This window comes from Chiloscyllium plagiosum, chromosome 7 (assembly GCF_004010195.1).
Source record: "Chiloscyllium plagiosum isolate BGI_BamShark_2017 chromosome 7, ASM401019v2, whole genome shotgun sequence".
NCBI lineage: Eukaryota > Metazoa > Chordata > Chondrichthyes > Orectolobiformes > Hemiscylliidae > Chiloscyllium > Chiloscyllium plagiosum.
In genome coordinates, this window is record NC_057716.1 from 21,082,984 (window position 1) to 21,109,491 (window position 26,508).

Below are 26,508 nucleotides of genomic sequence, written 5' to 3' on the forward strand. Positions count from 1 at the left end.
CTGAACCAAACTCTCAATTTTTTTTAGTCATCCAGCATTCCCTATAACTACCAGCCTTTCCTTTCACCCTAACAGGAATATACTTTCTCTGAAATCTTGTTATCTCATTTCTTGAAGGCTTCCCATTTTCCAGCTGCCCCTTTACCTGCGAACATCTGCCCCCAATCAGCTTTTGAAAGTTCTTGCCTAATACTGTCAAAATTGGCCTTTCTCCAATTTAGAACTTCAACTTTTAGATCTGGTATATCCTTTTCCATCACTATTTTAAAACAAATAGAATTATGGTCGCTGGCCCCAAAGTGCTCCCCCACTGACACCCCAGTCACCTGCCCTGCCTTATTTACCAAGAGTAAGTCAAGTTTTGCACCTTCTATCGTAGGTACTTTCACATTCTGAATCAGAAAATTGTCTTGTACACACTGAAATTCCTCTCCATCTCAACCTTTAACACTATGGCAGTCCCAGTCTATGCTTGGAAAGTTAAACTCCCCTACCACAACCACCCTATTATTCTTACAGATAGCAGAGATCTCCTTACAAGTTTGTTTCTCAATTTCCCTCTAACTATTAGGGGGTCTATAATACAATCCCAATAAGGTAATCACCCCTTTCTTATTTCTCAGTTCCACCCAAATAACTTCCCTGGATGTATTTCCAGGAATATCCTCCCTCAGCACAGCGAGGCAAATTTAACTTAACATCCAAATGTGAAATGCCATGAAACCCTTCCTGCGCCAAATAGTGAGAAATTCCCAAACGCACCACTTGGGTAAATGTATAAAATGTTTTGCTGCTGGAGTTACCTGACTCAACAGCAACGCATCTAAGACGAACAGGCCTATTTAATCATAATGATGATGTCACACAAGTAGCACAATTTCCTGTTTACCTGGTGGGTAAACCAAGGCCACATGGTCCCCTGTGTTGAGGCGTCCTTTTTCTAACAAGGCTGCAGCCACTCTCTCTGCTTTCTTGTGCAATTGTATACATGTTGCTGTGTTCACAACCGTGCCCTGATGGGTTAAAAGATATTAATACTTCATGACAAGTCACAATTTCTGCTCAATGTCTTCTCCTTTGAGGGCTTGAGTGATTAGTGCACTCCATACTCATTAATATACAATACAGAATTCTACACAAGCCTTTTTTGTTTCTTCACCTACATAATTGCTTCACAATATGCAAAATCAAACTAATGACATGCACACTTTAAAGCATTTTCTACAGCATCACTCAATAGAATCGTACTTAAAAGGGCAAAAGTGATTTATGACATAAAGCATAGTGTATTATGTTGCTACTATAATTCTGTGAAGCTAGAATTTACATGTTGAGTGAATATAACCTGTTGTTAATGTTTACTTGTTATCTATCCAGTTAGTTTGTTTCATTGAATAAAAAAAGTTTGCTTTCAAACAGCCTGCTGTATTAAAAGTTGTTTTGCACCCAAAGTTTAGATTTTAGATTAGATTCCCTACAGTATGGAAACAGGCCCTTTGGCCCAACGAGTCCACACTGACCCTCCGAAGAGAAACCCATACACACCCATTCCCCTACCCTATATTTATCCCTGACTAATGCATCTAACACAATACACCTTACCCGCACAACTTTGGACTGTGGGATGCAACTGGAGCCCCCAAAAGAATCCCATGCAGATATAGGGAGAACATACATACTCCACACAGACAATTGCCCGAGGCGGGAATCGAACCTGGATCTCTGGCACTGTGAGGCAGCAGTGCTAACCACTGAGTCACTGTGTCACCGTGTGCAGTGTCTGATTTTGGAGTATTTAGTGTATGGTATTGGAGTGTTGTGTGATATATCTTGGAAAGGCTCCCTGATGTTCTTCACACCAAATCAATGATGTTATATTTGATAACATCGGACTCATTATATTAAAGGAAACTGTTTCAACCTTGGAGCCAACAAAAGCTAACATTAGAAAATAGACAAATTGCGAGGTTAATTAAGATTACTTCTTTCAGCGACTTTAAAGTCAGACATTTGTCTGTCACACTTAAACGAAGATGGAAGAGAGTGGCAATAAGGCAATATCTCCAGGCTACATTTTTTTATAATATTAATAACAGCAAACAGAAAGATATAGAGACACTGATAAAATACACTCAGGGATATAAAATACATATAAAATGAAGGAATCCATTGCATGTGTTTTACTGTTTCCTACTAATTATTCTCCACTGATAACTAAATCCATTTGAATCTGTTAGATTTTCAGCCAATACATCCATATGCCAAAACAACTCAAAATGAAATTGCCACACACCATTAACTCAAATAACAGAACATCTCAGTCATTACATTTTGATTTGAATTCTTCACCTCTGAAGAATTAGCTCACTTTGCTTGTGACATACCTTGGCATTTAAGAGGAGGAAAAGAGGGTGATCTGGTGTGGTTTGAGCACGCCAGTGCAGAACATCAGCCAAGAACAGAAACTGGGAAAGAAAGAAATCTCATGAAGCAGCCAAAAATTATAAAGATATTAAGTGACTTGTTCCAAGATATTAAAATATATTATAGATTGTACTTGATCATATTTAATAACGCATCAACTTACAAGGTGGAAAAAGTAGAAATAAATGCCTACAAATAAACCACATTCAATTTATTGGTGGAAAAATTCAGCAAGTGGCTTTCATTTGGTGATGGTGGGGCAGGGAAGAAGCAGTGCACAGGAGTGTCAAGGAAAGTAACTTCTGCTTGATTAGCACCAATGACATAGAAGTATTCAGAATGCTATTTCAGAGGTAGCTCTAAACAGCTGTTATAGGAATTTTTGCTTCTCAGTACAAGTTAGCCAAAGACATGTCAAACATGTAACAGCGTCAGCTGCACAAACAATTTCTATATACTTACAACTGAACAGAGGAAAGCAACACCATGAGCATTTCGCTTTCTTCTCAATAGGGTAGAACAAATCAAATATCAAAAGACTTGAACTAGTTTTTGGGAATGTGCCTTCATGTTTATTTAAAGAAAGGGAGTCAAAGTATTAAACCTTGCATGTGCAGTAAAGTTTTTTTCTGCAAGCCACCTGTAACATGAAAATCCTTACTCTGGAAATACCTAATGGTCTGCAACTTGTGGATTCACAGAGTCATGCAGCTTAGATGGAGGTCACTTGGATGATTGTGCCTGTGCTACTCAGTGATATTCAATTTGTCACACTCCTCTGCTCTTTCTTCACATTGTTAGGCAAAATATTCCTCTTCAAGTAAACAGAATCAGAGGTACAGCACAGAAACAGGCCCTTTGATCCAATTCGTCCATGCCGACCAGATATCCCCACCCAATCTCGTCCCATTTGCTAGCACTTGGCCCATATCTCTCTAAACCCTTCCTGTTCATATACCCATCGAGATACCTTTTAAATGCTGTAATTGAACCACCCTCCACCACTTCCTCTGGCATCTCATTCCACAAACATACCACCCTTTGCGTAAAAAATCTTTCCCCTCTCACCCTAAACCGGTGCCCTCTCGTTCTGGATTCCCCCATCCTCGGGATAAAAACCTTAGCTCTTTACCCTATCCATGCCCCTCATGATTTTATAAACCTGGAAGTAATCGCTCAGCCTCTCACGATTCACAGAAAACAGCCCCAACCTATTCAGCCTCTCCCTATTGCTCAAACTCATCCTTGTAAATCTTTTCTGAACCTTTAAAGTTTCACAACATATTTGAAAACCACTATTGAATCAGCTTCCAGTATACTTTCAGGCAGTGAGGTCTAGATCATCATAATTACACATACAAAAGTGTCTCAATTCTCCTCGAAAGGAATAACTTCTTTAATACATATCTTCTCAGCTTCTGTGAAACAAAATGGAGATAGCAGGGAAAAAAAAAGTTCATTTTGAAAAGATCCTTTTAGGAGGATCAGTTTGTCATTCTCAAACCTGAAGTTTGTCTGCAACCATGAAAGAGAAGGAAAATGAGGACTGAAAATGTTTTCAGCTTTATAACGATTTCATAATTTCAGACTATATTTTTGCTGACAGCAACTTTACTATGAATCTATTACCTGGCAAAAATGAGCAAATCACTCCTGCAAATCAGTACAAATATACGAAAACAACATTTGTTACGGATTGTTTTTCTTTTTGGTATTACAAAATTATATCAAACTGTTGACCGGCATCTCATTCAAAGTTGTGAATAAAACGATTACAACAAGAATAAAGATCAAAGATTCCAAGCAAACGGTAGACTGTAAAATCGAACTGAATCTTGCACACTAAGTGCTGTTCACCCAATATTCTGGCTTGCTAACTGATGTGGACTCCTGGTTCAGCAATGCCTTGACTTGGAAATTCTGATTGTGATTTTCAAATTCCAAAGCCTCCCTCCTCACCCACTTCCAACTCTGCAGTGTTCTTAAGCCCTCCAAGTGTCTCAACTCAAAATGTTCTTCAGAAGATTCATTTGAACTTGGTGCTGAAAAATAACATTTTTCCTTTATGCTCTTAGTTTACTTTGAGAACCTGGAACAAATGTTGTGTATGATGATGCGTATTACAATTCTCTGCAGAATTAAAAAAATCAAGTCCAAATCACCTTCTGGGTCACACAGCACAAAGCTGACGACATCCTTTAAATGAACACAGTACAATATATTATGTTACTAAATTATCACTAATACATGTCGTAGAAAGCTATACCTTTCGAGCTTGATCATTGTCCTCAAACTGGGTAACATCTCTGCCAGAGGCCTGTGCAATTCGCTTTCCTGCCACAAGGTTACCAACTATCATGGAAGCAGGACCCACCTCTGCATTCAATAATAAAGGAGAAAAACAAAACAGGAAGAAAACGAGGAAGAACAGCATTATATAATTCAGCATTTAGCAATCTGAATTAAAACAAAATGTTCTTTCACTGATTTTTTTTTAAACTAAGTGCTTCCCAGATATATTACACAATAATGAATGAAAATTCAAATCACTGACATATGGAAGATGAAAGAGTAGATTTTGTTGTGTCCTGGTACTTATGTTCCTTATTCCATCTCCCCTTTTAAACAGATGAAAAGCAGTGTTAATGTTTGTAAATCTGTCACACTCCATGGCTACCTGCCCAACACAAATCTAACTCAAAGATAACAAGTTTCCACAGGTACTCCACAATGAAATTGGGAGTGAAGTAAATGCCTATTGCAATCCCAAAAGAGGTCTAGATTAGAGTGGTGCTGGACAAGAACAGCAGTTCAGGCAGCATCCGAGGAGCAGTAAAATTGACGTTTTGGGCAAAAGTCCTTCATCAGGAATACAGGCAGACAGCCTGAAGGTTGGAGAGATAAGTGAGAGGAGGGTGGGAGTGGGGAGAAAGTAGCATAGAGTACAATAGGTGGGGGAGGGGATGAAGGTGATAGGTCAGGGAGGAAGGTGGAGTGGATAGGTGGAAAAGATGATAGGCAGGTAGGACAAGTCATGGGGACAGTGCTAAGCTATTGTACTCTATGCTACTTTCTCCCCACCCCCTCTCACTTATCTCTCCACCCTTCAGGCTCTCTGCCTGTATTCCTGATGAAGGGCTTTCGATCTTACTGCACCTCGGATGCTGCCTGAACTGTTGTGCTTTTCCACCACCACTTAAATCTAGACTCTGGTTTCCAGCATCTGCAGTCACTGTTTTTACCAAACCCAAAAGAACAACAGCGCTGAAAATGTGTTGCAGGAATGAAGAAGGGCTTATGCCCGAAACGTCGATTCTCCTGTTCCCTGGATGCTGCCTGACCTGCTGTGCTTTTCCAGCAACACATTTTCAGCTCTGATCTCCAGCATCTGCAGACCTCACTTTCTTCCCAAAAGAACAACATCCAAGGCAAGAAAAATTAACTGCTGCTCACCCAAGGGTTGAGCATCTAATTAAATTAAGTGCTATATAAAGTTGTTCCACATACAAGTAATTTGATCAATGACCTGTGCTGAGCTGCCCAAGCTTAGCACTGTTGGGAACCTAGAAACTTTCTGGCAAGGAAGTGAAAAATTATACAAGGTTTGAAATATGGTTATTCTGCAAAGCCAACTGAGATAAGCCTTCCTGCAGGCATTAACTTGCCTGGTATAGCCTAACACAGTCAGGCTTAGCTCACATTTAAACAGTTGCCAACAGAACAAGGTGCAGTGGGCTATCAGCATTCAAGGCACCCATAATACTAATAATTTTAAATAAGTTTTAAAGCTTTGAATCTGTAAAGAGATTACATGCTTCATTGCTTCATGCTCTAAAATTACAACAAGCAATTTTCTTTTTAACAAATATATGCAAAGAAAAGAGTGAAGAAAGGTTTCTTAAATAAGTGAAGAACAGAAATTCATCATATGCTAAGGATTTTTAACATATTTATATTGCATTTTTAGGGTTAGTATGGTCACCTAGTACATATCACTTAGACAGTGAACAACTTACAACTCCTAGCCTACAGCCAAAGCATTAGAATAAAACAAAAACACAAAAAGGCTATTGAACATATGATTAGGCATTCGAAAATGCCTTTATTCTCACCAAACTCATTCTTAAGAAATGGTGGTAGATGATACGCACCTGGTTGTTTCTGTCTTGGTTTGGGAAGGTTAGTGACACAGGTATGGGGGCACATTAAGACATTACATGGGTGCAGCATGCCCTCCAGAAAGCGCTGTTTGGTCTCAGATAGGTGAATGCCTCCTAAAGGAGTCTTGGGAAGTGTGTTAGCAGGAACCAAGGCTAAGCAATAGACTCCCACCTGATGAATGCTGTCAATAGCCTGGAAGAGAACAGAAGGTGATCATCATGCTCTTAATCTAAGGGGTCTGTCTTTCAAGAACCTGTGATGTAGCCAAAACTCACTCTTCGTTAACTCCAAAGGAATGTTAAACTAGCCCTTCATATTCTAGATTTGTAAAGTGTTCTAATGTCCGAGTGTTGAATTAGGTGAATGAGAATAGGAAAGCAGATAAGATGAGCAACCATGACTACGGCACCATGATACAAAGAAGCATTTGTTTGGGGAGGGGGGAGAGAAGCAGTGAAGAGAAACAAGAATGCAGTAATGGATGTTAGCAGTTGAATTCAGGGGATAGATACTGTTCTCTTTTGCTATGAGAGTCCCAAAATCTATGTTGCTGCCTCGTGCAAGGGTTAAGGTGCACTCAGGGCTGAAGTGGAACCTAGATGTCAACTGGATCCTTGCCCTTCCACTCAACGTTGGTACCAACAACAATGATAGGACTAGAAAACATCTGAAGGAATTTGAACTGTTGGGAGCTAAATTAAAAGGCAGAACCTCCAGCTAATGATTTCAGATTACCACCTTAGCTACAGGCAAACTGGTACATAAATAAAGTCAAGGAATTAAATCTGTGCCTCAAGATTGGTACAGGGGAAATGGGTTTCATAACTGGTACCAGTACTGGGATAGAAGGGAGCCATTTAAGTGAGACGAGCTTTCTTTGTACTATGCCAGAGCCAGTGTCATGGTGACTACATACAGCTCTAGAGAAGGTTTCAAACTAAATAGGTGGCAGTGGGGAAGAGAAAGCAAAATATATCAGCATTGTGGGGCAGGTATTTAGGCAATGATTCAGATAGTGAGCCAGGAAGAGACACGCGTCCAAACAAAGAGAATCAGCAGCAAATATGGTCAAGAGAAAAAAGACAAAATTAATGGCTCTTGACTGAAATACATATAGTATATAAGAAGATATGAAATAAGAGTAGGAGGAGGCAGTTCAGCCCCTCAAGCCAACTCCTCCATTTGATACGATCATGGCTGATTTCATCTTGACTTCTACTTTACTTTCTTACTCAATTTCCATAACCCTTCAACCCAAGATTAATTAAAAATCTGTCAATCTCCTCCTTAAATTTACTCAGTGTCCTCGCATCCACTGTACTCTGACAGTAGTTAATTCCACACGACCCTTTAACAGTAGTAATTTCTCATGTGTTTAAAATCTGCTACCCCTTATCCCAAACTTCTGACCCCTCATTCTAAAATGCCCCACGATGAAACATGCTTTCTACATCCAATTTGTCAATCTCCTTTAGCAATTTATGTACCTCAATTAAATCTCCTCTCATTCTTTGAAACGCCTGAAGCTATGGGCCGAAGCTGCACACTCTCTTCATAAGACAAACGCTTCAATTTTGGAATCAAACTAGTGAACCTCCTCTGAACTGCCTCCAATAAAGCTACAGCCCTCAAGTGAGGGGACCAACACTGGACATAATACGACCGATGCAGTCTTATCCATGCCATGTAGAGTTATGGTAACGCTTCTCTATTTCTGTGTTCTATTCCTTTAGCAATAAATGGCAAAATTCCATTTGCCTTGCTTATTACCTGCTGTACTTGCACACGAGTTTTGATTCATGCACAAGTTCTCCCAGATCCCTCTGCACCAAAGCACTCTGAAGATTTTCCACCATTTAGATAATAAGTTGCCTTTCAATTCCTCTGACTAAAATGGTGACACTTAGCGACATTAAACCTAATCTGTTAAATTCTGGCCCATTCACCTTACCTGTCCATGTCCATTTGTAAATTTCTTATTCCTCATTGCAACTTACTTTGCCACCTACTTGACTGTCATCAGCACACTTAACTATATTACTTGGTTTCCACATATCCAAATTGGCAATATAGATTGTAAATAATTGGCATGTGGAACTAAAAAAAATGAAATTAATGGCACAATCAGCAGTTAAAAGTTCTGATCATATCACCATTATAGAAACATGGTTTTAAGGTGACCAAAACTCAAAACTAAGTATTTAGGGGGATGTGACTTTTCAGAAGGGCATGCAGGAAGCAAAGGGATGGGAAAGCTTTATTTGCACAAGATGAATTAAGATTAGATTACTTGCAGTGTAGAAACAGGCCCTTCGGCCCAACAAGTCCACACTGACCCGCCGAAGCGCAACCCATCCATACCCCGACATTTAACCCTTCACCTAACACGATGGGCAATTTAACAAGGCCAATTCACCTGACCTGCACATCTTTGGACTGTGGGAGGAAACCGGAGTACCCGGAGGAAACCCATGCAGACACGGGGAGAATGTGCATACTCCACACAGACAGTCGCCTGAGGCGGGAATTGAACCCGGGTCTCTGGCGCTGTGAGGCAGCAGTGCTAAGTACTGAAGTGTGATGGTAAAAGAAATGATCTTGGATTGAAAATGTAGAATCCATCTGAGTGAATGTAAGGTACAGCAAGTGGAGGAAGACACTGCTGGGAGTCGAGTATTGGTCCCTAACAGTAGGTATATTGCAGGATATAAAATACATCAAAAGGTAATGGTGGCAATTTGAAATAAAGGCACTACATGAATTATGGTTGCACTTTAAAGCTCTTTGTAGGATTAAAAACCTATTGCAAGCAGCCACCTGCTAGAAATAATCTTCAATAAAATCAAAATAGTCCACCTCCAGAGATAATACAGCTTAACTACCTGCAGGACTCTACTCATCCACTGGAAACTGTCTTCCTCAGATGCATCTGGTCGCTGTTCTGCCACCAATACGATGCGTTCGTCATGAAGTACATTCACTGAAAATACTGCTATCCTAAATGAGGGGTATAAAAGGGACAAAACAAAATCCTTTTCTATAGTATTTGCAAATTATGATAATCAAGCCGTTAGACCCTCATCTACTTGAAATAAACAATATAGAGACAGAGGATATTAGCATATGAACATACAATTTTTAATGATTCAAGAATAACTTCAAAGTAATTGAAAAATGCAAATATTCATCTACAGGCTGTTTATTAATTTTAAATCATAAGAAAGACGTTAATAGAAACATACTATGTGCGTACTTTTATGTTTGAATAGATGAAATTGCTCCTTTAATTTTTGGTTTTGTTATCATGCCATATTAAAAAAAAGTATCACATCAGCACTGACAATTACTTCATCTTCTCACAAAACTGTGTAAAAATGCAGGCAGCATGTTTCCCAGTCTCAAATGGCATACTGGTAAAGTGCTTTTAAGTTTCAACACAGGTTATTGGCCATCTTTTCCTGAAAACAAGTGCTGACTACAGTTATGCAAGCACATCACTTTTAATTTACACATTTTTTAAATTTGATGATGCACTTCAACTTAATCAATTTTTGTTTTGTAAATATATTAGAAAGTTGTTTTTGACTTGACAAAAATAAAGTTATTGAAAATATAACAAATATCAGTACAATAAAGAAAAATGCAAATTACAATACAATTACTGTCTACTAACTACTAATCTACCCTATAACACAAAACAAAACCTAACACTGCAAAACAACACCAATAAATAATTAAGTGACTAATAAAGCAAAAGAAAAGAAAACAAAAGAATATACAAAAACAAAAAATAGCAATGCTCGGCGCAAAGCTCCCGAACAAAAGAACGGGAACGTTTTATATATACCTGTATTAACTCAGGAGTCCCCTCACCACTCTAAGGCCCAGCAAACCTAATCGTCCTGGTTAAACGAACGCCCTGGTTAAGATAGCAGACAAATCTGTATCCAAATAACTCAAATAGGGCTGCCATGCCTTATTAAAAAGTCTGTTGTGTGGTGCAGCATGTTTGTAAAAAGAAATTCCAAGGGAATGTGCTCCATAATTAATTTCCGCCATCCCAGCAGGTTCTCAGACACCCAATTCATCAGAATATTCTTCCGTGCACAGTAACTAAGAATATTAAATAGTTTCTTAACATGCCTGTCTAAAAAGATGATAAATTCAGTAGACCTCGGAGAGATATCAGGTCTACTTTAACTTCGGTCCTCAACACCCTCCCTATCTCTCCCGCCACAGTGCTCCAATAAACATGCAGTCTGTGGCATGTCCAGAAGCAACGGATAAGGATAACTACACTTATTTTACATTTGGGGCACATTGGAGATGGCCTTTTTTAAACTTTGCCAGTCAGTCTGGTGCCAGATAAGCCCCTGCAGAACTTTTAACTGCATAGCACATGTCCTATTACAGATTGAGATCTTTTACACGTTCTCCCGTATGTCCTCCACGTTTCAGAAGAGATCTCCACTCATAGCTCTTGCACCCAGACCTCATAACCGGTTAATATCCTCCAGGCCCTGCCATCCAGCAGGTGATAGAGGGCACTAACCAAGAGGGCGCTTGTGGAACGTAGCAACAAACTCTCTGTATCAGGCTTATAGGGCTGAGTAAGAAGCAAAGTCTTCTTCTGGATGAAATCCCTAATCTGAAAGAAAACAGAGAAGATCTCTGTTGGGCAGCCTGTATTTGCTGCTCAATTGCTTGAAAGACATGATAACCTCCCCCTCAAACAAGTCTCCCAAACTGAAAACTCTTCTCGCTGCCCATGGTTTGGGCCCTGAGTCCATTATCCCTGGTCAGAACTCCTGCATACTGACTATGGGTGTAAATGGTGAAGTCTTGGATAAGCAACGCTCACTAACACATCGCCCTCCATGCCTTGACCGTACTAATAACAATGGTGCATAACCGGCCTCATCTTATGCATGAACAACAGCTTAATAAGAGGACACTTTGCCTGGAAGGCCTTGATATCCGCCATGTTGATCCCAGATTGTTACCTGCCCAAATCATACACAAAGGACAGCAGGGAACTCAACTGATACATCCTGATGTCTGGGAAATCAACTCCTCCCCCTCCTTGAGGCAACTGCAATTTAGTAAGTTTGATGAGGGGCCGCTAATGATGCCAGACAAAGGAACTAAAAACCCACAAGTTTCTGCAGCATTGACCTGGAAAACATGGTAGGGAGCATACGGATCAGATAAAGCAAATGAGGAAGGACATTCTTCTTAATGAGGGCTATTTGGCCCAACCATGAAATTGGAAGAGCCTCCCACCTTTGGAGATCCCACCTAATATTGTCGAGCAAGTGAGCGAAGTTTGTTCAAAATAACATATCAAACATGGGGGGGGGGGTAATAAAAATGCCGAGGTATGGGAACCCCACCTGTGACCACTTAAAAGGGAACCTATGGCTACCTTCAACCTCTGGCACTTCCTTGAGGTTCTCCAAAGGCATAGCCTCCAATTTTGCAGAGTTGATCTTATATCCTGAAACAGCCCCAAATGAATTAATATATTGTGTCAGATGGGGTACGGAGGTCTTCAGATTTGATAAAAACAGAAGGACATCATCCGCATACATTGTAATCTTGTGTGCTCTCGATCCCACTTCCAGAATGGTTATGTGCATGTTCTGACGAATAGCCTTTGCCAGCGACTGTATCACCAACATAAACAACAACGGTGAGAGGGGTCAGCGTTGACGACTACCCCTACTAATCCTAAAGTTCACAGATTTCACCCCGTTGGTGATGACCACGGCCAGAGGGTGGCAACATAAAACCTCCATCCACTTAGCAAGACCCCACCCAACCCAAACCACTAAGATAAAAAGATATGGCCATTCCACCCAGTCAAATGCTTTCACTACATCTAAGGAAATCACCTACCCTTGGATCGATCAATGCTGACATACTTGGACCATATTCAGCAGCCTTCTAATATTATTATAAGGCCCATGGCCCCTTAAAAACTTGTTTGGCCCTCTTTGACAATATGGGGCAACACCTTCTCCAATCTCAGCACCAAGATCTTAAATTCAGATTTCAAGGTTCTGTCTAAGAGAGAGAGGGGTCTGCATGAGGCACAATCCTTAGGAACCTTCCCCTTCTTAAGAATTAAGGAAATATTAGCTTCTCTCAAAGATGGTGGTAAGCATTCATGCATATTAGGAATGATTATACATCTCCAACATCGGCACTTACAGAAACCCTAAAAAATCCTCAAAAACTCACCCGGGAGACCATCAGGGCCAGGCACTTTCCCACTCAAGTTGCCCAGCTGCATCCTGTATTTCCTGAACTGTCAAGGGGGCATGAAGGAGAAAGGCCTTTTCCAAGGTTACCCATGGGAGGTCCAGCTTCTTAAAAAAGGCTCCCATTTTAGCCCACCTGTTCTCACAACTTTCAAACTGATACAATTCAGAGTAAAAACTCTAAAAAACCTCATTAATTCTTTTGGCATCATATACAAGGACCCTGGTGTTTCTCTGATTGCAGTAATGATTTGGGGAGCACGCTTTTTCCTAGTCAGATACACTAAATACTTCCCTGGCCTATCCCAATACTCAAACAGCCTTTGTCTAGCAAAAGCAAGTTCTTTCTTTGCATTTTGTGTCAGTATTGAATTTGAGGCAGCCTGGAGGGTCATGATCTGCTGCAGCTTAGTCACCGAAGGCAGCGCAAAATGTGTTGCCTCGGCGGCTTTCAACCGCATCTCAAGTAGATGGTACTGTTCCTCCTTCTGTCGTTTCTGACTAGCCAAATAGGGAATAGCTAATCCCCTAGCAAAGGCCTAAAAAGTCTCCCATAGCATAGATGGACTATGAGCCGGGCCTGGAGTTGACAGTCAAGAACTCCTGAAACTCCTTCAAGAAGTATTCCACAAATCTGGAATCGTCAGTGACACAAACCTCACCCCTCTCTCTTGTCCTTCACCTCCAAATATACTGCTGCGTGATCAGAGATGCTACATTAACAATTTTACAACCCATAATCGAATCCAGAAGGGCCAAGGGAGCCAGAAAGATGACAATCCTCATGCAACATTTATATGAGTTTGAAAAAAAGGTGAAGTCCCTGCCGGAAGGGTGAAAACATCTCCAAATGTCCACCAGCCCCAACTCCACCCGTCAGTCAGTCACCTGCTTGGCCCACGAAGCAATAGTTGGGGGCCCATTCAGCATCCTGTCCACTGTCGGATCCAAAAGGCAATTAAAATCTCCCCGCTATAATAATGTGCCGTATTCCAAAGGCACTCAACTTAGAGAAAGCACAAATCAAAAATTTGAGGGGATCCGTTAGAGGACAGTAAACATTTAAAATACCATATTCCTCCCCATGTATCAGGGCCTTAAGCATCACAAGCTGCCCTTGCTCATTTTTCACCTGCTCTAATAATGTGAATGTAAGATTTTTTTGGGTAAGTACTGCCACTCCCCTACTTTTAGTAGTAAAGGCTGAAAAGAATCCCCCTGTTGTAGTTTCCGGTGTTCCCCATCAAGATGAGTTTCCTCCAACAGAGCAATATCAATTCTTTCCTTCTTAAGGCTAGGAGGCACTTTTTTTCCTTTTAACAGACGAATGACTTCCCTTAATGTTCCAGGTGCACCAATAAGACACTTAACCATATCCCCTTCAGAGACCCTTGAACCCCTGGGAGGGAGAACCCTGTTTACAATGCACCGAGCACACATGTATAATGACTCAAAGTCACAGAATTGTGTATACAAAAACTACTCTATCATAACTACAAACAACTATTGCTACCAAAAAGCTACAAAGAAAACCAATTCTAAAACAGTTAATGGGAGACTCTCCTCCCTGCTCATAGGGAGCACTCACCCTACCCATCCCCTCCTTCACAGCTCCTTCAAGCTCGGACTGTGCCCAGCCTTAGGCAAAAATAAAACTAAAACAAGATCATCCTTAAGGCAACAAAAAAAAAGTCAGGATAAGCACTCTGCCCATTCCTGGCTCCATGTCACCCCTACTTGTGACGAAAAGGGAAAAAGGAAAAAAAAAGCAGACAACAAATGCTCACCCACAAGATTTCCCATGATAAAATCCAATTATAAAAATATAATAGGAACAACATATTCCAAGATTTGTAAAAATTATTAGGGAAAGAAAAAGAAATGGAGGAAAAAGGGAAAACAGAGAAAGAAGGAAAAGAGGACAAACAATAACTGCATTCTTCAGACCAGTTGGTCTACGTTAAAGTGTCTACAAAGTTCTTAGTTTATACTTTTGACTCAGCAGATAAAGCTGAGTCCTCATGGTTGAACCTCGGAGTTCTGGATGCCCAGATTCCTCAGCCTCTTTTTAATTTCAATGAGAGGCTTCCTCTTTCAAATTCCAGCTGCCGAAAAATCCTGGAAAAACATGATTTTTGACCCCTTGTGCAGCAGTGCCTGTGGTTCTTTTCCCAGTAATTTGGAGGCTTCTCTCACTTTTTGCCTGTCCTTGTATGTGTGGAAGCGCACTAGAACCGGGTGGGGTTCAATAGGCCCTTTCAATCTGCAGCCAGCTGGATTCAATTTGAAGGCCCATGAACTGTGGCAGCCAGTTATCAAAGCAGCTGACTGACTGCCCACCTTCTTTACCCTCCGGGAGCCCAACAATCCAAAAATTCGTCCTCTGACCTTGATTTTCGAGGTAGTCGACCTGGTCTCTTAAGGCCAGCACCTTCTGCTCCAGAACCTGCATCCGACCGGATGATGACTCAATCGCCGTTTCAGAGGCCTTGGTTTGACCTTCCACCTCCTCCATCTGCTCCCCGAGGCCCTGGAGTTTCAGTATGGATGCGATGGGTTGGACCTGGGCATGGATCTCCTCAATAGCAGCCCCAACCTTTGAGGCAAGTCTTGTCATAGCTGCTGCCAATTCCTGCGAGTATGACAGATCCCTCAGGGCTTCAGGCGAGGCTGTTGCTGCGGCCTCTGGCGTGCCCAAAGCTGCAGGGGAGCGTCCTCCCTGCTGCTGTTTGCTCGCTCCTTTTCGTTTTGGCATCCTTCCCACTCCCAAATATTAACAAATGTGCGTTTTGTAAGGTTTTAAACTAATAATTCCACCACATAAATTGGCCAGGGATGGCAAAAAACACCAACATGCCTTGGCTGTTAGGCAGAGCCATCCATGGCAGTTCTACAGAATCGCCGCCACCTTGCAGAGTCCCTTAATCAATTTTTAAGACTGAAGTCAGGGACCATGGTACAATAATGCAATGCACGCGCAAACTAAAATACCAAATGCTTCAGCTGTGAAACAGAAGCAAAGAAACAAGTTACCGATGAAAGGGGTAATTCAAGAATAAGATTGTATATTAAAGGTTGCTGTATTTCCTCATTAAAGAGGGACAACTTGATACAACTTTGTAGAACTCATGTCCGTAGTTTATGATCCTCAGACATCTATTTCATAATACTAATTGAATCATTACTTGGGTTCTGTAACTTCGAAATGTGACACATTAAATGAAAATTCTTAGGATTGGCTAAATGGAAAACTGCTTGGATGCCTTTGCTGAATTTGCAAAAAGGGCAATATTCTTAAATCTACTTGAACTAAGGATTAATAAGATCCATGCTTGGTAATTTGCTTACCTTCCCCTGTACACAAACTTCATGGGTTCCACTGCTAATGCTGTTGCCACAACATCATCTGCATTGTGTCTACGCCCACTCACCACCATCAGGCCATCCATCTTGCCTACCACAAAAACTTGGTTTCCCTGAAGTAAACAATAAAAGATCAAAACAATACTAAGCCCAATCAGGTTAGTGCCAGTCAGAATAATTGTCATTAGAAAGTCAGTACATAACGGTATAACTATCTCAATTACAACAAAGCTTTCCAAAGCAAACATCTATCCTGCCCAAAAATGCTTTCAAGTCTTTGCCTTAAGAGTGTGAGAAATAAAAGCACTTGCAGATGAGATGCAAATTAATAACACAATTCCAAATATAGTCAGCTGACTAAGACCTTGATAACACAGACCTGCTATAATCACACAACATTCAAGTACTTGCATCGAAGGAACATGCTACACATATGGCACAGTTCCACACTGCAGGTGACTACTTTTCTTAAGTTATTCATTTACAAGTTATAGTACTTGCTGATAAGGTCAGCATTTATTGCCCATCGCAAAATACCCTCAAAAAGATGTTGGTATACCATCTTCTTGAAGGCATGGGGTTGAAGGAACGGTGATATATTTCTAAGGCAGGACACTGTATAACATGATGACGCACTTGTCCTGGATTGTAATAAGCTTCTCAACCTTCTCTGAAACACTTCCAATGCAAATTTATCCTTTAAGTAAGTAGACGCAAACTGATCTCTGTACTCCAGACAGTTCAGGAAAATTTCACCCAACTCAGTTCTGAGATGAGCAAGTTATCTTATGAAGAAAGGCTGAATAAGTTGAGTCTTTCCCCAGTGGAATTTAGAAGAACGAGAGGTGGCATTTTGAAACATGAGAGGACTTGGGTGAATTCTGAGTTAATGCTTCCCCTTGTAGAAGAGACTAGAACTAGGGGACACACTTTAAAAATAAGGGGTCTTGCTTTTAAGATGGCATGTGACAAAACATTGAGATTTGTCTGTGCAATTCTATTCCCAAAATACAGTGGAGGCAGAGTCCCCATTGAATTAATTCAAAATTGTGTTTGATAAAATGGTGGTGGTTGTGTGCGCAAACTCGGAAGTGGAGTTCACACTACAAGAACAATCATGATCATATTAAATGGAGGAATAAGTTGGAAAGACTGAAATGCCTTCTCCTGTCTTGAGTCCTGTGTTTGTATGAAATGACTGAAAACTGGACTCTAACAGGAGGGACTTCAGGAAGATGCAGAAGTGCATCATCCACTCATATCTTCTGATTTAAAATGTTTTAGCCTCATCTTTTTGCATTTATATGCTGGATTTGACCACCACTGAGAAAGGGGATTTCACATAGCCTGCTTTTTGTGTCAGTTGCTCAACTATCTACCAATATTCACGGCTGGATGCAATTGGATTAGAGAGCTTTGATTTTGTTTACTGTATATGGATTAATCTTCGTTCTGTATTGTATTTAACTTACACAGTTTAATATGAATGCTTCAACTTCACAAGGTGGGCAACTGATTTTTATGCATGTCTGGTGCTGTTTCTGACATGCTGTTTGAAACACTTCACTGAAGACCAGCTGGTCATCTGGCTGAACTGAAATAGTATAGTGTGGGTACGCAAGGCCAAGGGTTTACACAATGTGATGGAACAGAATTCCACTGCTGACACCCCACAGCAGGCCCTTATGAATCTATCCCATGGTGTCACATAAAATGATATTGGACACAGCGTGAAAGCAGGATTTCAATTCATAGGGACTGTGTCATGGTCACACCCATAAATACTGCCATGGACAGATGTATTTGCATCAGGTCAATTAGTGAGCGAGAAGAGTAGGCTTTTTTTTCCTAGCACTGTTTTTTTCACTACCTTTGCAAGCACAGTTTGGCAGCTATGTCTCTCAGGAGTCAGCTAGCTCGGTCAGTGGTGTTGCAACTAAGTCCATGCAATTAAAAACAGTGAAGTCCTGAATCCAACTGTATTGTGCTGTTGTCAGTTCTCTTTCTAGTACTGTAACAAGATGGAAAAGTACTAACTCTTCAGCCCAGTAGATGATAATCAGAAAGTGGTTTATTTGCGTACATTTGTGTTGATGCCGTGATGTTTTGAGATCTGAAGTCAAAGTTCAGAACTCTCAGGGTCACTTGTTTACACCTGAATTCCACTGTGCTGAGTCTATTGAGTTTGCCCTGCTGAGTCTGGGACGTGGGCTGAAAGATGGTATTGAGAGTGTAACTATCGATCAGTCTGTTGCTTCATTAATCGGTGGAAAATCTTTGGCACATATCCCCAAGTATAAACAGGATAAACTGAGCTGAGTGACTTTCTAGTTAAAGAATCTGTTGTTCAGTTCAATGCTGGGTGCTCCACCTTGTTTTATTCATCGACATTCTTTTTTAAAAAAAGTGGATTGATCTAATTTTGCTCAGTCCTTTCAGAGGATAGCTAAGAGTCAACCATACTGTTGTGGACTTTGAGCCAGAGAAAGATCACATCAGCTAAAGGCAGTAGGTCTCCTTCCTTGAAAGTTATGAGCGAACCTCTGGAGTGTTAATGACAACCCAACAACTTGCAATTCCTGGTCAGTTTTTTTTATTCCAGATTTGGAAAAGCAACTAGATTCTGCTCCTGAAGGTCATAGTGAAATAAACATTGCGTGAAACCTATTAAGAAAACTCTATTGTAGCCAATTACGATAAATCAAATATAATTTCTTACAGATCCTAGAAAGCCCAGTAAATTAGTCCTGGTGAAGACATGTTCACTGATGGGGACTCCTGCAGCATTCACTGGAACTGCCTGGAAAACATGAAACAGGAAGAGTTATTCCAAACTATTCAGAAGGCAGCAAATAATTTGCAGACATTTGGCCCCCAACTTACAAAAACACATGTTACAAATTTGAAGTTTGTTAGACTGTTGTGTTTGGGACACTTGAATTTGGGGAGAGATGGAGGATTGAAAGGGATCATGTAACCTGCATCTAATTTTACCCACTAAGAAGCTTGAGCGACTTCGCTGTTAAAGTTCAAATTGGGGGCCCATGTTGTTTAACTAGTAAGATGGTACAAGATATTTGTATCTGTTAATGATGATCTGAATACCTATGCTGACAGTGAATAGATTAACAGTGTTCAAGTCTCAGAGATATGTTTGGACTGTTGGGTTTTATAAACCATTGTACTACAAACTGCCTATTTAGTTCCAAGATTGGAATAAATTGAGGGTCCAGAGGAAAGCTAATTAGCCTAACTAAATACAAAGCTCGTGTGATTCACATTGCATGGAGATGTTTTTTGACAAAAACAGAGATAAAGAGAGATATATTGTTGAGGGTGTAGAGTTCACGCTCAGACTGAACAAAATTGGTTCATTTGTCTGAATGAGGTTACTGGGAGGGATTGCTAATCCTCCCATTACCACGAAAGTCAATTTTGGGATGGTTATTTGGCTGGAAAAGGTAAAAGAACCTGGCAACAGCTTTAGACAAATTCCTCGTGAATGAAATATCCACTTAAGGAATAACAGGGGAGGGAAAATCTTGGTCTTTTGAACATTAAGTGTGGCTCTCATGTCATTTTCATTGGCAATTCTGTTCAAATTAACTTAGTTTTTACTTTGCTAAGTGAAAGATTTGAAATCTTGTGTGATCCTTTCAGGCACTTACTGGAAGTTCACATTTATTTTTGAAAGTTATGATTTCTTTAGGGAGCATAACATTAGATAAATGTAAGAATGACCCAAATTGAAATACTAATGAAAGAATTTAAAGTAACAGAAATAATGCACTAAACATGGTTAAGGAGCCAATGTTTTACATAAAAGCTCAACTGTGACACAAATGTGTCCTCACATGCTTTTGATTAGAAAACAAGCTTTTCACACTTGCAATCAAGTAATATTCTCCTCAAGCACTTCTGGCTCACTGTTTGGCTCTGGCTGCACACAATTATTTTCTTGGAAAAATACTAGGTAAGGAGAGATAGAAAATTTTGAAAACAATAAACTTGGGATAGTTGTCACTGACATCAACTAAATCTTTGGAAAATTCGTACAACCTAATTGACCTGGGAAGGGCTACCATGAATTCCAAGATGATCATCTCGGCTGCCTTAGCTAGTGTTCATGTTGGAGTGCAGAATAAAACCAACAAAAGACTGGTTGGAGAATGAATTCAACACATTGAAGGCTGAAACTATGTTCATATCTGGAAAAGTATCTACTCACTTACTGGATGCAATGGAAAATATTATTTGTGAACACTTTTCAAGTTTTTTGGTAAACAACTTAAGTTTGACATCTGGACACCAGCATTCCTCTTCAATCATATCTTTTCCCTGACAGTACAATAGTAGATTTTAAATGGCATAACTTGGAAACAGGAACTCTCATCATCAACTCTGTTTTCTGTCTAGCTGGAGATAAAAACAACCCTCTATATGTAACAAATACCGACGCGGCCATCCTGCACTCTGCTTCCTTTCTAATGACTGTTTTTTCCAATTTTTGCAAGTTCCAAATTCTGTTATTTTTGGATGAATGGAACAATTGGAGGGGAATTTACAAAGAACAACCTTGATCTTCAGTACTTCAAGCTCTTTAGGGAAAACTGGATAAATCTTAAAATCAAATACTGGCTTTAACAGGGATGCTACATTTCTATATGAAAAACATTTTTTCTTTGGATCAGCAGCACTGGCTCGAGCCATATAGAAATATCATGATTCCTAGAAATCAAACTCTGCCCTTTACCTACTTCTACAGGCAAATGCATCAAGACACAGGCTATGTATTGAGAACTTGCCACCATTCTCCCAGTTTAATGGAATACAACATGTGCCAGGATACATGTACACCAACTGGCCCACCAAAAGACATGACTCACTATCATTAATTTCTATCATACAGACAAAGAAGACACCACTTTAACTGGGACAACACACACACCCTAGGACAGGCGAAACAAAGTCACGCATGAGAATGCTTAGAGGCATGGCATTCTAACCAGAACTCCAACAATAAACACAAGGATTCAGATCCTAATCTACCTTCCCTTGAAAAAAAAAAGAACTGGAAATGACATCACCCACCTTCAGAAATCAAGACTTACAGAGAGGCAGAACATATTGCCAGCACTTCACTGGAGACTCTTTCTGATGATGTTACCTAATATGGTGATGAAATGTCTGAAAACAAACCTTCAAGCTTGAGCCAGCTTACATACTTAATTGCATGCTAATGTTAAGACAAATAAAACATAGAACATAGCACAGTACAGGCCCTTCTGCCCGCATTGTTGTGCTGGCCTTCTATCCTACCCTCAGATCAAACAAACGTATGTACTCTGCATTGGACTAACTTCAATGTGTCTATCCAAGAGTTGCTTAAATTTCCCTAATGTATTTGACTCTACCACTGCTGGCAGAGCATTCTACGTACCCATCACGCTATGTAAAGAACCTACCTCTGACATCTCCCCTGAACCGTCTTCCAATTATCTAAAAATTATACCCCCTCATGATAGACATTTCCACCAAGGGAAAATGTCTCTGGCTGTCCACTCTATGTATGTCTCTCAACATCCTGTATACCTCTCTCACGACACCTATCATCCTTCTTCGACATGACAAAAGCCCGAGCTCCCTCAACCTTTCTTTATAAGTCATACCCTCCAATCCAGGCAGCATTCTTGTAAAACTCCTCTGCACCCTCTCTAAAGCTTCTAAATCTTTCCTCAAATGGGGCAAACAGGACTGAACACATTATTTCACATGTAGTCTAACCAGGGCTCAAGAGAGTTGCAGCATAACCTCGTGGTTTTTAAACTCAATCCCCTGCTAATGAAAGGCAACACACCATACACCTTCTTAATAATCCTATCAACCTGGGTGGGAACTTTGAGGGATCTATGGACATGGACCCCAAGATCCCACTGTTGCTCCACATTGCCAAGAATCCTGCCTTTAACCATGTATTTTGCATTCAATTTCAACCTTCCAAAAATAATCACTTCACACTTTTCCACGTTGAACTCGATCTGCCACACGTCAGCCCAATTTTGCATCCTGTCAATGTCTCGTTGCAACCTATGACAGCCCTCCACACTATCCACAACTCCACCAACCTTCGTGTCATCAGCAAACATACTAACCCACTTTCGCATCCAAATCATTTATAAAAATCACAAAGAGCAGAGGTCCAAGAACCAATCCCTGTGGAACACCACTGGTTACCAAGCTCCAGGCTGAATACTTTCCATTTACCAGCACCCTCTGTATCCAGACAGACAGGTTTCCCTATATCCCATGCCTCCTTACTTTCTGAATGAGACTACCATGGCAAACCCGATCAACCCCTTCCGAAAATACATGTACACCACATCCATAGCTCTACCTTCGTCAACGCGTTTTGTCACATCTTCAAATAATTCACTAAGGCTTGTGAGGCATGACCTGCCCCTCACAAAGCCATGCTGACTATCTCTAATCAAACTATAGTAATCCAAGTAATCATAAATCCTGTCTCTCAGAATCCTCTCCACGACTTTGCCCACCACAGACGTATGACTGACTGGTCCGCAATTCCCTGGATTATCCCTATTCCCTTTCTTGAACAAGGGACTAACATTTGCCACCTTCCAATCATCTGCCAGCACTCGAGCAGACAGTGAGGATGCAAAGATCATCGCCAAAGGCACAGCAATCTCTTCCCTTGTTTCCTGTACTAACAGAGTATATCCTGTCTGGCCCAGAAGATTTATCCATCTTTATGTATTTCAATATTTTCATCACATCCTCCTGCCGAGCATCACCCTCAATCTAGCATATCAGTCTGTTTCATGGTGATTTCAGAAACATCAAGGTCCCTCCCAGGAGTGAATACTGAAGCAAAGTATTCATGAAGGACCTCTCCTACCTCCTCTGAATACAAGTGCAAGTTCCCTCCACTTTCCCTGATCAGTCCTATCCTCACTCTTGCCATCTTCTTGTTCGTCACGCAACTGTAGAACGCCTTAGGGTTTTCCCTAATCCTACTCATGAAAGCTTCCTGCTACCTTGCAACCCTCTACAGCCTTGATAATCCTTGCCGCCTCAATCTTAAGTAAGCTTCCTTTTTCCAATCGACTAGATGTTCCACATCCCTGGTCACCCAAGGTTCTTTCAACCTACCATCCCTTCCCTGTCTCAGTGCTGGACAGGTTTGTCCCACTATCAGCAAGTGCTTCCCAATCAACCTCCACATTTCTGTTGCGAATTTCCCTGAGAAGATATGTTTCCAATCTAGGCACCCCAATTCCTGCCTAATAGCATTGTAATTCCCCCTCCCCGAATTAAACACTTTCCCATACCTTTTGCTCCTATCCCTCTCCATGAGTACAGCAAAGGTCATGGAGTTGTGATCACAATCACCAAAATGTTCTCCCACCTGGAGATCTGACGCCTGGCATTATCCATTGCCAAGCACCAAATCCAATATGGCCTCCCCTCTACTAGGGCTTTCTACATATTGCTTCAGGAACCCAGCCTGGAGACACCTGACAAAAACTGTTCCATTCAAACGATTGGAATTAAGTAGATTCCAAACAACATGGGTGAATTTAAATACCCATGACAACAATCATGTTATTTCTACACATGCCCAAAATCTGCCTCCCAATCTGTTCCTTCATGGCTCTGTTGCTATTGGGGAGGGGGGCTGGAGAAAACTCCCAATAAAATTACAACTCCGTTCTGGTTTCCGACTTCCACACATACGGACTCGATAGACAAACCCTCCTTGATGAATTCCCTTTCTGTAGCTGAGATACTATCCCTGATTAGCAATACCACACCTCCACCTATTTTGCCTCCCCCACCACACACCCCCACAATACACAAATTCATTTTGAAACAACTAAACCCTGGAACATCCAATAAGCATTCCTGCCCCTGTCATATGTAAGTCTCCATAATGGCCACAACATTATAGTTCCAAATAGTGATCCATGCTCTGTGTTCATCACCCTTATTCCTGTTAGTTCTTACATTAAAATAGACACACTTCAATCCATCACACTGACTGCTCCTTTGTCCTATCAAGAGCCTGTCCATCCTCAGACCCTCTCAATGCGGTATCTGGCTGTTCACTATCTACTCCATCATCTAATCTGTAGCACAGGCTCCCATCCCCCTGCGCATCTAGGTTAAACCCTCCCGAAGAGCTCTAGCAAACCTCCTGCCCAGAATATTGGTGTCCCTCCAGTTCAATTGCAACCTGTCCTTTGTACAGGTCCCACCTTCCCCAGAAGGCATCCCAATGATCCACATGTCTGAAGACATATGAGACAAGGCAGAATATATACATATTAAGGACATATTTGCTTAACACTAAGCAGATAAAGGAAGATTCATGATAAACAAATCATCAATACTGCAGCATTCGTGTATAATTATGACATTAAATTGACCTTCGAAGTTGGCTCTTTAAGAGGGCTACTGGGTGAAACCAAATTAGTTACTTTCACTTCATCTGTTAGTTTCAAAATGGCTGCAATCTCATTGTAAAACAGCAAAGATATTGCTCTAAATTGCTAGAACATGGAAATTTTCATACCAAGCTGGATGATCACAATTTTTTTTTAAACCGGATGCATTGATTTTTTTTTGTAGAAACCCATTAACCTGCCCCAATCATTTGGTAAATTAAGACATTGATACAGCTATTACATAAGAGGGAAAATAGCATTGTCAGTGTAATCAAACAACTTAGTGCTTCACTTTTGCCATCCGGTATCAAACAAAAGACAAAACAAAAGTCATGGTCAGAATCCAAACAGTAGAAATTACACTGTAGGCATGAAACAAAAATTGGCCATTGCCCAAGTCTTAGAAACTGAAAAAAAACTTCAAGTGATGTTAAACCTGCAAATTAGCTCAGGAATATTCAGATCATGATAAAATGCACATAAAGCAAGACATATGTTGCAACAGGAAAGAGAAAAAAAAATCACTCCAAGACAGATCAATGTGGGCAAAAGTTTTCTCACACCATAAAACACCAGAGGATTGAGCTATTGTGATGTTAAGTCAGTAGAATGTAGGTGAAAGGAAGGGGGAAGATAATCTAAATGCAAGTTTAAGATTTTAAATAGACAGCAACTCAGTCCCCAGAGGTAGGAACTTCTCAATTTGGATGGGAACAATTAACACGAGAAAAAATTAAAATATACTTCCAAAAAGTAATGTATTCTCACAGTAATTTCAATTACCTCAAAAACCGTCTTTGTCATTCCTGGCAGTCCATAGTATGATGCCCCAGATGCACGCGAGCTCACACAGATCTCTCCAATCTCATCAGTTTTGCAGAGATATGGGGTACCTTCAAACTTTACAATACATACTAATGCTGCAAGACAGACAGATTAAGAAACATTGAAGGCAAGGGGAGAGAAAGTGTACCAGTTATCTAAAACATCCACAATCTCTTGCATTTATCTAGCACCTTTAACGTAACATGTTTCACAAACAATTTAAACAAAACTTGATATCAAACTACGAAAAGGAAGTATAAGGATAATGGTTAGAAGTTTATTTGTTGAAGTAAAAGCATTAAAGAATAACAGACAGGGAACAGCTTATACAGTGGTGAAGTTCAAATGTGCCTGTTTTTTTCCTGAAGTATAGTGAAATTATAAAACTTGTACATTTGACAAAGCTTTGTTTGTTTATCTTTCATAAGGAATTTCACAATCCCCAGGCAAGTTGGCTTAACTTTCATTATATTTTTGTGGGTGATAGTAGTAAATTTCTGACTTAGAAATTGATTTGTACAGTTCGGCGACTGAGAACTGTAGTTGAAACTTTATTGCTGGAACAGCACAGCAGGTCAGGCAGCATCCAGGGAACAGGAGATTCGACGTTTCGGGCACAGGCCCTTCTTCAGGAATGAGCAGAGAGTGTTCAGCAGGAGAAGATAAAAGGTAGGGAGGAGGGACTTGGAGGAGGGGCGTTGGAAATGTGATAGGTGGAAAGAGGTCAAGGTGAGGGTGATAGGTCGGAGTAGGATGGAGGCAGAGAGGTCAAGAAGAAGACTGCAGGCCAGGAAGGCGGTGCCGGGCGGGAGGGACTCGGCTGAGACAAGGTGGGGGGAGGAGGGATGAAGAAACTGGTGAAGTCCAAGTTCATCCCCTGTGGTTGGAGAGTTCCCAGTCGGAAGATAAGACGCTCCCCCTCCGACCGGCGGGTTGTTGTGGTTTGGCGGTGGATGAGTCCAATGACCTGCATATCCTCGGTGGAGTGGGAGGAGGAGTTGAAATGC

The 26,508-nt window shown here is 40.8% G+C and overlaps 1 protein-coding gene across 3 annotated transcripts in view; it reads right to left on the minus strand.

The window, feature by feature from the left end:
• LOC122551395 (disco-interacting protein 2 homolog A-like) overlaps window positions 1–26,508 on the minus strand; it is a 278,397-nt gene that overhangs the window by 39,227 nt on the left and 212,662 nt on the right. For all 3 annotated transcript variants that reach the window (XM_043693215.1, XM_043693216.1, XM_043693217.1), the window contains 8 exons: window positions 25,460–25,596; window positions 18,931–19,011; window positions 16,197–16,324; window positions 9,468–9,582; window positions 6,576–6,777; window positions 4,691–4,800; window positions 2,385–2,465; window positions 890–1,013 (listed from right to left, as the gene is read on the minus strand). In XM_043693215.1, coding sequence (XP_043549150.1) covers window positions 890–1,013; window positions 2,385–2,465; window positions 4,691–4,800; window positions 6,576–6,777; window positions 9,468–9,582; window positions 16,197–16,324; window positions 18,931–19,011; window positions 25,460–25,596 — 978 coding nt within the window. The remainder of the gene's footprint in view (window positions 1–889; window positions 1,014–2,384; window positions 2,466–4,690; window positions 4,801–6,575; window positions 6,778–9,467; window positions 9,583–16,196; window positions 16,325–18,930; window positions 19,012–25,459; window positions 25,597–26,508) is intronic.